General features: G+C 42.3%; 1 protein-coding gene across 4 annotated transcripts; it reads right to left on the bottom strand.

Annotated features, from left to right (window-relative positions):
• Positions 1 to 1,027: 1,027 nt before the first annotated feature.
• dydc2 (DPY30 domain containing 2) lies at positions 1,028 to 9,242 on the bottom strand. 4 transcript variants are annotated; one of them, XM_028957694.1, is made up of 14 exons: positions 8,927 to 9,241; positions 8,702 to 8,821; positions 7,894 to 7,986; positions 7,556 to 7,681; positions 7,097 to 7,207; positions 6,774 to 6,872; positions 6,583 to 6,681; positions 6,402 to 6,500; positions 6,221 to 6,319; positions 6,031 to 6,129; positions 5,841 to 5,939; positions 5,651 to 5,749; positions 5,350 to 5,559; positions 1,028 to 1,054 (listed from the first exon to the last, which is right to left on the bottom strand). In XM_028957694.1, the coding sequence occupies exons 1-13, from the start codon at positions 9,071 to 9,073 to the stop codon at positions 5,353 to 5,355; spliced, it is 1,497 nt and encodes a 498-aa protein (XP_028813527.1). In that variant the 5' UTR covers positions 9,074 to 9,241; the 3' UTR covers positions 1,028 to 1,054; positions 5,350 to 5,352. The 4 variants fall into 4 exon arrangements, with proteins under 4 accessions (XP_028813527.1, XP_028813518.1, XP_028813536.1 ...); XM_028957685.1 differs by lacking the exon at positions 1,028 to 1,054 and having other exon boundaries at positions 1,789 to 5,559; XM_028957703.1 differs by lacking the exons at positions 1,028 to 1,054; positions 6,031 to 6,129 and having other exon boundaries at positions 1,789 to 5,559; positions 8,927 to 9,242.
• Positions 9,243 to 13,547: the final 4,305 nt, after the last annotated feature.

Genomic DNA, 13,547 nt, shown 5'->3' with positions numbered 1-13,547 from the left:
TTGACGACAGTGGTCACGAATTGCCAATCAGATTAACATTTTATTAAAAAGAATTTAAACTCAATAAAACACATTTGCACTTGTGTGCAAAGGCGAAATAGATTTGTTAATGATGATAATACCTCATATCGTTCACTTAGAACAACACTACATATTTGTCTTTCCCTCCTCTGGTGCACCCTCAGGACAAGTCTCTTTCATGACCTTAAGGTCCTGAGGTGGATCGGCCTTTACCGTCATCAGTTCCGGTGGAACTGCTGATGAATTTGCCGCTACCTCCTCAAGGTGTTCACATAGACATGATGGTGGGGGTTCGGATATTTCCGCCTTCACCTTTTCCTTCTGCTGTTTTTCCATGTCTGCATACACGTTAAGGCATTTAGCGATATATTCAATGGGGTCCTCTGGACGTTTCTCCACCACCTCTACAAGAGCAGCAGTAAGATAACGTCCAAGGTGTTTCTTAGCATATTCAGCATCCATTTCCTAGATTAACTTCTTTTGTATTTTGATATATAAATACTTTAGCTAAATCTTACTAAATGCACCTTTTCAAGAACAATGTGGGTTCTTTATTACGGGTAGCACCATGACCTCATACCTCCAGGGTCATGGGCTCATGGCATGTGTTTCCCACAAGCTGCTGTTTTCGACCACTAACCAGGGGCCTGCACACTAGGTTTGCAATTGTGACTAAATTGCTGATAGTTGTGATCAAAGCTTTGGAACTACGAGTCTTGGTTTTACAAATTCTCTGCTGCAGTGGAAAATGGGCTGGCCTTGGATTTTCGAGCCAACGAACAGTCCTCTTGTCCAGTTGTCTTGCGGGGTCTGCCTGACCTGGGCTTGTCAAAAATGTCTCTTCAAATCTTTTTTCTGTTTCTGAGTGTTTGAGCAGACATGCTCATTTGTGGCCTGCTGGAGGTCATTTTGCAGGGCCCTGGCAGTGCTCCTCCTGTTCCTCCTTGCTCAAAGGCGAAGGTAGCGGTCCTGCTGCTGGGTTGTTGCCCTCCTGCAATCAGTAGGGCTCCTCCATGTCTCCTGATGTACTGGCCTTAAATGGTTTTAGAATATTACATAAGTACTTCGTTTACAGTGCTTAGACCTAGATATTAAGCCTTTCTAGTGAGGAAACGTTAGCATTTGGCTATCCTTATTAGCGCCAACTGCTTTGACCAAAACGAAAGTGAGAAGCGGTGTACATATATCTGAAGTTCGTATGTGCACTTCCAGTAAGGAGTGCAGATTTCTAACAACTTTAAGCAAAAGGCGTAACTTCCAGGCCCTTTCATTCTTATTGGTTAATTTTTACCAGTGGTGACAGGCAAGTAAAAGTCAAATAGTCTCACTCATTTCGGATTTAAAAGATTAACTTAGCAACATGCATCTTAACCTTCATCTGTTCACTTATTTTGAACATTAAAATGATTTCATGGAAAGCACATCTGGTGAGAGTCGTGCTGGTCATTTTGTAGTTCAGGTACCTGAGGGGGGTCAGTAAGATGTGTTTAATGTGCTCTGCAGTATTTTAGCCCTCTTGCACAATCAGCATTTTAGAAAAACTTCACCATATTACTGTACAGGTCAACATTTGGGAAGCAGCACTAGGGCATCCACAGAAGATTAAACAGAACACAACCTCAACCTTCATATATATTACACTTAGGGTGGTAGTAGCCTAGTGGTAACACACTCGCCTATGAACCAGAAGACCCAGGTTCAAATCCCACTTACTACCATTGTGTCCCTGAGCAAGACACTTAACCCTGAGTGTCTCCAGGGGGGGACTGTCCCTGTAACTACTGATTGTAAGTCGCTCTGAATAAATGCTCTAAATGTAAATGTAAATTTAGGAATCTTATTTCAGGAGGCAGTCATGTAACCTTACCAACTTATCGCTGTAGGGTTTTTTTAATTAATAATACTCTTAAGTAATTCAATTTATTCATTTTAAGGCTCAAATCAGACACATTTGAGAAAATAATGAAAAATTAAGAACACTTTAACAAGAGTTGTCCAGATCTACACGTGCATCTACCGTGCAGATTCAGCCTTTTTCATTGTCCTTTTCTTCCTAAAAAAGCAGAACAGAGAGCATTTCTTTCTGGAGTTATTTGACTGAAGCTTGTAATACATCTTGTAAAACAATGATTGAAAAAGAGCCGACTATCAGACTTTTATTTGTTCTCAATACACACAGCACTTTTAATTTAATCATTAAAAAACACGGGTAATCACGAAATATTGATTTCTTAAAAAAAAAGGCATGTCAAAAGAAATAACCAAATGTAACTCTGTTATCCTACAACAATCCTTAAGATATGTTTAATGTAACTATATTCAAATTTTCTTGCATATCTATAATCAATTGTGCTTCTGAAATTAAATTTAATTGTTGTTACTTTTTATAATGAATTTAAGTGTTTTTTAATGTTTCATAGACCCTTTCTGAACAATTTCATAATTACCTTTAGATAGATAGATAGATAGATAGATAGATAGATAGATAGATAGATAGATACCTTTAGAAGCAATCACAACGTTTCCACAGTACTGTAGTTACGTATTGTCTGATGTCAGCTTACGCAGTGTTTCTCAAACTATGGGCCGTGGATCAGTGCGGAACCTTCCCTCCCTCCCACACACACACGGTCGTGCAAACATGTCCTCTCTTTCACGGGCTCAAATCTGGTCATCTTAATAAAAAGACTGTACAGGTTATCATGCAGGAAATAGGAGCACAGCTTCGATGCATTTTTAACTGAACTATGTCAACTGTGTGGTGTTTAAACCATCAAGTCTAAACAACTTCTGTAGTCATAAAAAATGTGGAGAAAATGAAGCATCCCCACGTCCCTTTCCTTTCATACATTACACGCCCACCTCCACTCTGGTTACCCACCCTCTCTGAACACTCTGGGAAGTCCAAGCTTCATGAAACCACACAGATGAGTATGGATGAGTATGTTTTCAACTGAGAGTACGGCAAGTGAACTAAATCTCCGTTGTGTCCAGTGTAAACGTCACACATTTTACTCTGCAAGCATATGCCATTTAAAAAAAAAAGGCCCACGAACACGATTTTCTTTAAAATGGGATTTCGGTTTCCAAAAAACCTGCGTCCACACGGGAGCGTTATCTGAAATGTCGTCGTCCAAACAAAGACGTAGGGATCCCCCCCGAACGCAGGTTTAATCCCCCTCCACACCTGTAGGTGGTGCTGTAACCCCCACTCTCGCATCTTGTTTCGCATCTAGTTCTCTTCTGCTATGTATTAAACTGCCAGAACACATCTCCAGCCTTGTCTTTTCAGTGGGGGCGGTTCGAATCCCGATCCGCCAAGGCACTGCTCCCCGGGCGCCTGTCAATGGCTGCCCACTGCTCAATAAGGGTGATGGGTTAAATGCAGAGGACACATTTTGATGTGTCACCGTGTGCTGTGCTGCAGTGACAATCACTTCACTTTCATCTGAGAAGATTTGTTGTAGTTGCTTTATGAGTCTCTGTTCCCTTGCAGCACAACCATGAATGTGTTATCCACCATTGTTGTATGAATGACGTGTTCAGGGTTATAGGTCAGGTTGGAGGTAGAGTTAAGAAGTCTGGGACGCGTGGAAGAGCCAATGCATAAATAAAGCCACTTATTTTCGGAATGGTTTTGCAGACGTCTTGTGCGGGCACCACGTCCATTTACGACATTTAGCAGATGACCTTATCCAGAGCAACTTACAATCAGGTCCTTTTGCAACTGTTTTCACATGTTCCTGTAACGAGCACTTACATTTTACTGCATTCATCCAGAGTGACAATCAGTAGTTACAGGGACAGTCTCCCCCCGCCCCGGAGCAACTTAGGGTTAAGTGTCTTGCTCAGGGACACAATGGTAGTAAGTGGCGTTTGAACCTGGGTCTTCTGGTTCATAGGCGAGTGTGTTGCCCACTAGGCTACTACCACCCACTTAAGCAGATGTACAGTTTGTTGGGGATTAAGAGTATAAGGACCCCTTTCCCTACCACCCGCAAACCGATGGGCTGATGGAGCAATATAACCGGACTCTGAAAGGCATGCTGTGAAGGTTTGTTGCAGGTTTAAGGTAAAAAAACAGGGCAGGAAAGCAAAACCCGGTTGCGGACTTCCTGTCTCGTCACCCCAGTGACGAGTCTTCAAACGGGGGAGGAAATGTAAAAAGTGTGGGAACTTCTTAACTGTATGGTGCATGCTATAAATGTGTTATGTGCCGGTGTTTGTCTGCTGTGTTTGTTAATGTTTACGTGTTCCCTGTATGATTTGGTTATGAACTGTGAATATGTATGTGTATATATTTATACACTGAGGTCTAGATTCGACCTGATTAATGACCACCTACTCTCCCCCTCGCCATATTGAGTTCACCCAATTAGGAGATAATTGTGGGGTGTATTTAATGGGACAGAGTAGTAAGTCAGGGACCTTTGTGTGTCAAGGTCAGGTTGGTGTTTCAGTGACTGGGTAGCATTAGTGCAGCAGCTTGCTGTGAAGCTGTATCTTTTGTACATATGTATATATATATATTGAAGCCTATGATGGCAGTTTTTGTTTTTCTTCAGTATTTTGTGTGAGTTTCTGAGCACTTTCCACACTGTAAATAAACCTGCACCTTTTTTGTCACTACAGCTAGTGTTTACTTGACCTCTTTGGTGGAAGCCTCACAGCTACTTTTTGTGCATCGCGTGCAATCAGGGAAGTTAAAAAAATTCACAAATAAATGTAAGGGTATTCAGAAATATCGACAGTGGTTTGGGAATAAATGTAACTACACTGACATTTGTACATCATGTAAAGATTGTAGTCGAGAAATGCATTTGTGAATGGTGTTACATTTATTTGTAAGTCATAAATTATATTTGTGAATCTTGTTACATTTGTTGCTGAATCAAGAAATATATTTGTGAATGGTGTGTTATCTATTTGTGAATTTTGAAACTAAACAATTTCCATACTGTATGTCCCTGCAACACAGTCTAGTGTGTTAATGCCATGTTGAAACATCTAGCTAGTTAGCAACTCTTGGAGATTAAGGGTGAACTAAAAGGTTTCCACAAAATGCTGAATAACGTCTGCATGGTAGGTTTCCTTGCCTCACATTATCATTTGTCCCCATATCACTAGAACAAAAGAATGGTCTCAGTGGTGAAAGTGAAGTGATTGTGAAGCCATGAAGGGCGCCCGGGGAGCAGTGTATGGGGTCGGTACCTTGATCAGTGGTACCTTGGCGACGTGGGATTCAAACCATTCAATCAATTTACATACATGCTAGGCCAACCACTGCCCCACTGGTTGAGCAGAGAGGAGGTAGAATAGTAGAATCACCTCTTATGACCGTTGACCAGGATGTTGATTCTCCTCAGAGTCATCAAGTTCTTCAGCACTGTCCCCATGTGCTGCATCGGCCTGTGAAGTGTTGTCTGAATGATAGGTCACCTGATCCTGGGCTGAATGTGGAGCAGGAGACTCTGCTTTGATGTCTGCTGTTGGCATGATGGGTTCTTCTGGACCAGATTCACTAATTTCCTGCTTCTCCTGGTGATTCAAGATTCAAGAGATTCAAGCACCATGTCTGACAGAATTACAGATGTTGCGTTTAAGAAGTGTTGTCTGAATGATAGGTCACCTGATCCTGGGCTGAATGTGGAGCAGGAGACTCTGCTTTGATGTCTGCTGTTAGTATGATGGGTTCTTCTGGACCAGATTCACTAATTTTGTGCTTCTCCTGGTGATTCAAGATTCAAGAGATTCAAGCACCATGTCTGACAGAATTACAGATGTTGCGTTTAAGAAGTGTTGTCTGAATGATAGGTCACCTGATCCTGGGTTGAATGTGGAGCAGGAGACTCTGCTTTGATGTCTGCTGTTGGCATGATGGGTTCTTCTGGACCAGATTCACTAATTTTGTGCTTCTCCTGGTGATTCAAGATTCAAGAGATTCAAGCACCATGTCTGACAGAATTACAGATGTTGCGTTTAAGAAGTGTTGTCTGAATGATAGGTCACCTGATCCTGGGTTGAATGTGGAGCAGGAGACTCTGCTTTGATGTCTGCTGTTGGCATGATGGGTTCTTCTGGATCAGATTCACTGATTTCCTGCTTCTCCTGGTGATTCAAGATTCAAGAGATTCAAGCACCATGTCTGACAGAATTACAGATGTTGCGTTTAAGAAGTGTTGTCTGAATGATAGGTCACCTGATCCTGGGCTGAATGTGGAGCAGGAGACTCTGCTTTGATGTCTGCTGTTGGCATGATGGGTTCTTCTGGATCCGATTCACTGATTTCCTGCTCCTCCTGGTGATTCAAGATTCAAGCACCATGTCTGACAGAATTACAGATGTTGCGTTTAAGAAGTGTTGTCTGAATGATAGGTCACCTGATCCTGGGCTGAATGTGGAGCAGGAGACTCTGCTTTGATGTCTGCTGTTGGCATGATGGGTTCTTCTGGATCAGATTCACTGATTTCCTGCTTCTCCTGGTGATTCAAGATTCAAGCACCATGTCTGACAGAATTACAGATGTTGCGTTTAAGAAGTGTTGTCTGAATGATATGTCACCTGATCCTGGGGTGTACGTGGAGCAGGAGACTCTGCTTTGATGTCTGCTGTTGGCATGATGGGTTCTTCTGGACCAGATTCACTAATTTCCTGCTTTTCCTGGTGATTTCAAGATTCAAGAGATTCAAGCACCATGTCTGACAGAATTACAGATGTTGCGTTTAAGAAGTGTTGTCTGAATGATATGTCACCTGAACATGGGGTGTACGTGGAGCAGGAGACTCTGCTTTGATGTCTGCTGTTGGCATGATGGGTTCTTCTGGACCATATTCACTTATTTCCTGCTCCTCCTGGTGATTCAAGATTCAAGCACTATGTCTGACAGAATTACAGATGTTGCGTTTAAGAAGTGTTGTCTGAATGATAGGTCACCTGATCCTGTTAAACCTGGTTCTTCCTGTTAAAAAGCCCTAATCTGTCCTTGTCTGTGTGTAAACTGATCTTTCCAGGAGAGTTAAGTCACCTGCAGAGTTAGTGGTCAACCACATGACTGCTGATTACATAGAGATGTTACCATCTTATCTGTCTTTATCGGAGTTCCAGGAATCTCCTCTTTTTCTGGCTCAGATTCCAGCAGTCCTTCCTTGAAGGAGCTCTCTCCTGCTGTGGTTGGTTCTTGTATGATCTGGTGATATTTGCAAATAACATAGGCATGATATACATGAAATATGATACTGATAACATCTAGTCTGGAGTGGAGTCATCTCATATTCACTTGTCTCTTCACCCTCAAAGTTCATCACTATGCTTCACTTTCCCATTTGCCCAAACCTGATCTGATTTGGAGATGAAAAAAAAGTGTGTTTCTCTACACGCACACAATTTTTTTTCTTCCCCAGAACTCCCTCCAAACAGCGAAAAACTAATTTCGTTGCCTCTATTGCCATACTTAACCTCCAAACGTTTTTTTAAGAGATTGAACACCTTAGGCTTTGTAATTAATAGTAAATCAACCAAAGCAAATGATAATCACCTGGTGCTCTGCTGTGTCTTGTTCATCTGCAAGCCTCTTGGTGATATCTGAATCCTTGTTATCGTTGCAGACCTCCTGAGGGCCATTGTGTCCTTCGAAAGGTTCCCTGAGAACTTCAGCTGGTACCTCGGTGGTCATCAGAACACAACATGGACGGAGGGAGATTTAACTTTGCCGAACTTCACCCATTGAGCCCTATTTTCAAAGCACTTTAAAAGAAATGCCGCTTGGGGGCACACAATAGTCCAAAACTGGTTATTCTTAACATGTGAAGAGAATGAAATTGTTCAATAATAAATAAACCCTAAACTGTATTCTGTATGGTTTCATGAAGGTACCTCCTCCACCGCTGTGAGGTCTGAGGGGATGTCTTTCTCTGACTGATGTTGGGTGATTACTGGTGCAGGGGTAGGTTCCTGCTCCTCTGGGCCCTTAATAACATTTCAAAAGAAATATTTTTCTAAACGGCACTCAAAAGTCAAGACATGCATCATTCCAGCTGTACTATTTAGCAGGATATTAAGAATCCATATGTAGTAACTCATGTAAACATAATTTATTCCTGTGAGTTTTATTGAACATTTCCAGTTATCATATGCTGCTGGTGCAATGACAGTTTCCATTGACACTAGGGTTGCCAACCATCCCGAGTGGTCCTGGACATCCCGAAATATGGGTGATTGTGATTTGTCCCTTCCGGGGCAGCTCCAGTCCTGTATTCCAACCACAGCCTCGTCTGCCAATAATAGACTACTGTAGGCATGGCCGAAACTCATGCAAACATTGCTATGAATTATAGACTGATTCAGGGGTGTCATGTGCTGCGGGATCACTTTATATAGATCTCTTATCATGGCCCGGCGAAGTGAAGCGCTGATAACACAAAAATACAGATCCCATAATGCAGTGCTTCAGTTGCATTACCGAACACTAAATTTACACCGCAGCTTAACCTGTACTAAGGTTGTGCTATACCACTGCCTGCCCTTTCGATCCGATACCAAGTAAAGTGTATGTCCGGAGGTTTGGACAACTGCTCTGCACGTGCACCTGCAAGGAAGCGCCCCTCACTTGGGATTGAGAAAGTTGGCAACCCAAATTGACACATCAACATGTTGCTAAAATAATGAAACATTCACAGTTGACCTGTACACGGGCCTGTAACTCTTTCATCGTGGTCTCTTCCTCCTTCAGGTGCTCCTGTCGTATGGCCTCTTGCTTTGCCATTTCTTGTTCTTTCTTAAGTAGCTTCACATATATTTCCTTCTGTAACATAACAACATCGTTTTTGCCCTATAAAACTGTACTGCGCAGATTAAATGCATATATCACCTACTGAAAAAATTAAGTGCCCAAATGAGTAAAACTGACTTTCCCAACGTAATCCTGGTTTTCTTTGTATTTGTAGAGCCACCGCGCCAGAAAGTCGATGGGGTCTGCGGGTCTTCTTTCCACAACCTCCGCAAGTCCTTCAGCCAGGCATCGCCCCAGGTGTTTTTGGACATAGTCCGCGTCCATCTTCCAAATAGTAATGATGACAATAAGAAACGTGCATCCGCTCAAAGCAGGTAGCCGGCTGGTATCCAAGCCTGGTATCCAAGGCAACCGTAAACAGTCCTGGTATCCGTCCACTAGCAACTATGCTAGTGCACTGAAGCTGTGTAGCAAACCACCACTACATAGATCGAGCGACCACGGAACGGGAGCAGAAAGCAGCAAGTCCACACATTTTGGACGCTTGCATGTTGCAACGGACTGGATACGCGTAGTGCGAGAACATTCCCCAAACAAATTGCTACGAGTTTCTGAATGGCGGTTCTGGAGCCAGAATCGGGCCATATGCATTTGTATGCGTAATTAAAACGAGTCAAGTGATTTTTTTTTACAAAGATATAATGATTTTCAAATACAAAACCCGTGATGCAAAATGTCGAAAGTGCGAACAGGAGACCAATCGCACTTGCAAACACCAATTCAAACCTGCGCATAAAAATAATTTTGGCACTAATGTGACCAATTTGACTAGCGCCTGGCAGGAAAACAGTGGCTCGCATATCCACCAATCAGATTAATTCTCCTTCTAGCCAATCACAAAGCCGCGACCAAGGTAACGACCAATCCTGGCGAGGAAGAATAGGAAGGCGACAGAGCTGAGTTGTGGTTGTGTGAGTTGTGTTTCGAATCCCACATCGTGGGTTTGAATCCCACATCGCCAAAAAAAAAAAAGATCTCATGGGCCAGTTCTGACTGATCGCAATCTTGCCATAATGTTGTGCCCTGGCGCGCTCGCCGTCTTCAGTGCCAGGAGGAGCCATGTGATTGGCTAGAAGGTGAATTCATCTGATTGGTGGATGTTTCTCTCAGGCGCTAGTCAAATTCGTAGGATGGATTCCTGTTCGCGGCTTCAAGTTTCTCGCTATTTGAAAATATTTATCTGTATTAAAAATCCATACAAATATAGATCACTTGACGCACATAAATCTGTTAGGTTTGTACATAAAGACATTTAGATTTCTGGCCACATATACGTAGTAAGTGCGCAACCACATTTCTTAATTTCTCAACCACATTTCCTTATTTAAAGTGAAGTGATTGTCTCATGGGATACACAGCAGCACAGCACACGGTGCATACAGTGAAATTTGTCCTCTGCATTTAACCCATCACCCTGAGTGAGCACCTTGACAGATCCGGATTCGAAACGGCAACCTTCTGATTACGGGCCCGCTTCCTTAACCGCTAGGCCACCACTGCCTTGAATTGTCCATTCCACATTAAATGGTGCTCAGCGGGCTGCAATATCCGTAATGCGGAGGGGATCGTTTAGCGAAGGCTTTCATGCAAAAATCTGTTGTCTTTCCATCCGGAACTCATTAAAAATTGTAAGAATCAAGAAACATTGCCAGAAATAACAAACTATTAAAATCTGTATATGGTAATGATCTACAGGGTTTAAATGGTTTAAATGGTTTGGGTCACTGAAAACTCACTTGTTTAGGGTAGAACAGGATGTGCAGGCCCAACACTTCCCACCGGCGTGCCGCGAAGCTAGTCATGTTCAGAGGTGGTGATAGAATACATCATTGCTTTCTGATATTCAAAATTTCTTGCAGACTGACTATTTTTTCATATTAAAACCACTGGATAATTCTGGATATAGTTTTTTTTTTACTCTTTTCTTTATTAAGATTTTGTAAAAAAAAAAAAAAAGTATGTCAAGCCGACTGTACGTCCCTACGCTGCTGGCGGACCAGGTGTTGTGTGGCGTGTTGTTTGCAAGTGGGTCTCAAACCGAACACCATATTTTCCTTCTGTATACAGCTTTCCTCACAGTATCGCAATAAGATGACACAGTTTAACTAAGTAGCTATGGACACTCTGTAATCAACGTCTTCTCCATCTTGTTTCGAAGCCTTTTGGATCCAATCCTACCTGTAACACCTGCCAATGAATAAGCCTTACGCTCATGGAGGAGTCAGCGCTGAGCTTTTCCGCCCTAAGAAAGTTGTCCAGAGCTTCATGCTTTGTGGATGTATCGCAGGATGGCAACTCATCAGCCCATAATACAACCCCACACACCGCCCCCCATTATTGCAGTGATTGGTAGCCTGAAGTAGTGCAGCTTTCTGCGTCATTTTAAGCCTCTGCTCCCCTCTTTATTTGTACACCCTTCATGTTAGCTTATTATTCGCCATCTCTGTTTATTTGGGAACTTGGGAAAGGGAATAAGGCATTGAATTTTCCGATTTTATAATAATTGCACAACAAGAATACATGGTCAATTATATATACATTTTGTTTAATGTGAAAACCCAATAAAAATACATGTGGGAAAAAAAGCTTCAGATACATTTAGTTTATACATATACATTAATATTTGTGCTGGTGAACCCTCCACCAGATATGTTTTAGGCCCTTTCAATTAACAATTGAAGCTTGCAGTTCATTATGAATAGGTATGAGTAGGTCGCATGCCTTTCTCCCCCATGCACGGGCCTCTGCAAGCAATCCTATCTCTTCGTAACACTTGGAAATGTATACCTTTAAGCTAATGGAGGAGCCAGCGCTGAGCTTATCTGCTAGAAGAAATTTGTCCAGTGCTTCGTGTATTGAGGACGAATGTGGATAACGGGGAAAAAGGGAAGCCGTATCCTTGATCTCCATCCAGGTTAGTCTGGCCATATTGTAGCACCAACACCCCAGCAAGTAGGAACAGACAGGATCTTCACCACCCAGGGCGAAGAATCTGTCTAAATGCTGCTTTAGGACATAGTTGCTTTTGATTTTGCCAAGACTCCCACCATATTTAATGCTGAGACTGGCGAGAATGGCAAATTGCTTGTGACATTCAGCGTTGAGGTTCTTCCTCATCAGTACGTTCTTAGCTTCATCGTAGCCATCCGTGGCATAGGACTTCTTTTTGTCTGGCTCCTCTGTGATGCCATGGATGTCTATGTAAGCCCGAGCCAAACGCCACAAGAATTCAGGGTTTTCATCGTACGTTGTCTTATAGCGAGGGAGTAAGTGGAACGCCTCTTCTTTTGCTCTCTGATCACCTTCATGCAAAACATCACACTGGGAGAGTAGTGATGCTAGCGCTTCATCTTGGGCCTCATTGCTGCTTGAACTGAACTGCACTTTTTGTGTCTGTGCCAGAGGCTCTTCATCCTGAACCTCATTTCCATTGTCCAGCTGCTCTGCACCTTGAACTTCTGCAGTGTTGCTGCTTGTACTAAGGTGCGCCGGTTGTGTCGGAATCGCAAAAAATTCTTTATGCCGTGTACACATTTTCTTGTACATGTAATAACAAGCCAATCCTGTAACAGCACAGGCACCAACACCAATCAGCACTTTGTACCCGATTTTGTCTGTTATAGTCGTCTTCATGTTATTCAGTATTCTTTAAAGTAGATTTGGCAACTTCAGTGTTTCTTATAAATACCTTCTCTACTTCTTTAAGAAGCAAAAAAGTTCTTCAGTATGATCTTGAATATTAATAATAAAGAGTGAATAATTGTTTCCTTTCAAATCTGTTTCCATGACAACTGTCTGGCCAGTCAGTCATATTTATGCAGTTTACATCACCTCAGTAATCAGAGACTGGCTCCAGGTGACAGGGGTAGAGAGAAAAAAACTGAATTGAACCGGCAACCATCTGATTACAGGGCCGCTTCCTTAACCGCTAGGCCATCACTGTCCCCAAAGTAGCCTGAACCGACTGATATTGTGATAAATTTGTGCTAAAGTTACACTATATGAGTATGATAAGTATGATTAAACTGACTAAGGCTGGGTGATATGGCACAATATACTTTTCTATAAAGAATTTTTTTCTTTTTTTAATCACAATTTTTTCCTGATATTGCCAGACTGGAAAGAAAGACAAGAGATAATAAACTGTTTTTTAACATAAAAACATGACTATCGCTATCCTCCTCAGCTCCGATTTCAGCCATGTATTACTTGATGATCACAGTAACGTTTTTCATGTGTAAAATAATACGTAAGTAATGTTGACAAGCTGTTGAAGCGTATTGTACAGGTGGCGCGGATTTGCATCTAAACACAGAAGACACCAGTCAGGGTGATAACGATTATCAAAGAATGTCACAGCTTTAACAAACTGAATAAATGCAAATTAATCTCACTGAATTGTGCAGCATTGCAATAAGTTTTAGGTGACGAGCTGGTTTTAAAAATAGTGGTTCCAGCATTAAACAACCTAGTGAGTCAAGCAGTGAATTAATCACAATAAATGTTTTATTTAGGGCCGTGTATAAAATGTGTAAAAACCACACCCAGTCTATGTCAAATGGGCAGTTCAGACCGGCGTTCAAAAATAGACCACACGTGACGCCTGGGCCAGGCGTGGTCTGTTTTTGCAGACGCCTGGTCCAGAGCAGATATTTCCTGACGTCATGAGTGGTCTATTGAACCAGGCGTCAGACTGGTCTATTTTAGCACGTGTGAAAAAACACGTTAACTTAAGGCC

The sequence above is a fragment of the Denticeps clupeoides genome, chromosome 2 (genome assembly GCF_900700375.1).
Source record: "Denticeps clupeoides chromosome 2, fDenClu1.1, whole genome shotgun sequence".
NCBI lineage: Eukaryota > Metazoa > Chordata > Actinopteri > Clupeiformes > Denticipitidae > Denticeps > Denticeps clupeoides.
Note: the sequence above shows the minus strand (reverse complement) of the source record. Positions and strands in the feature narration are given on the sequence as shown.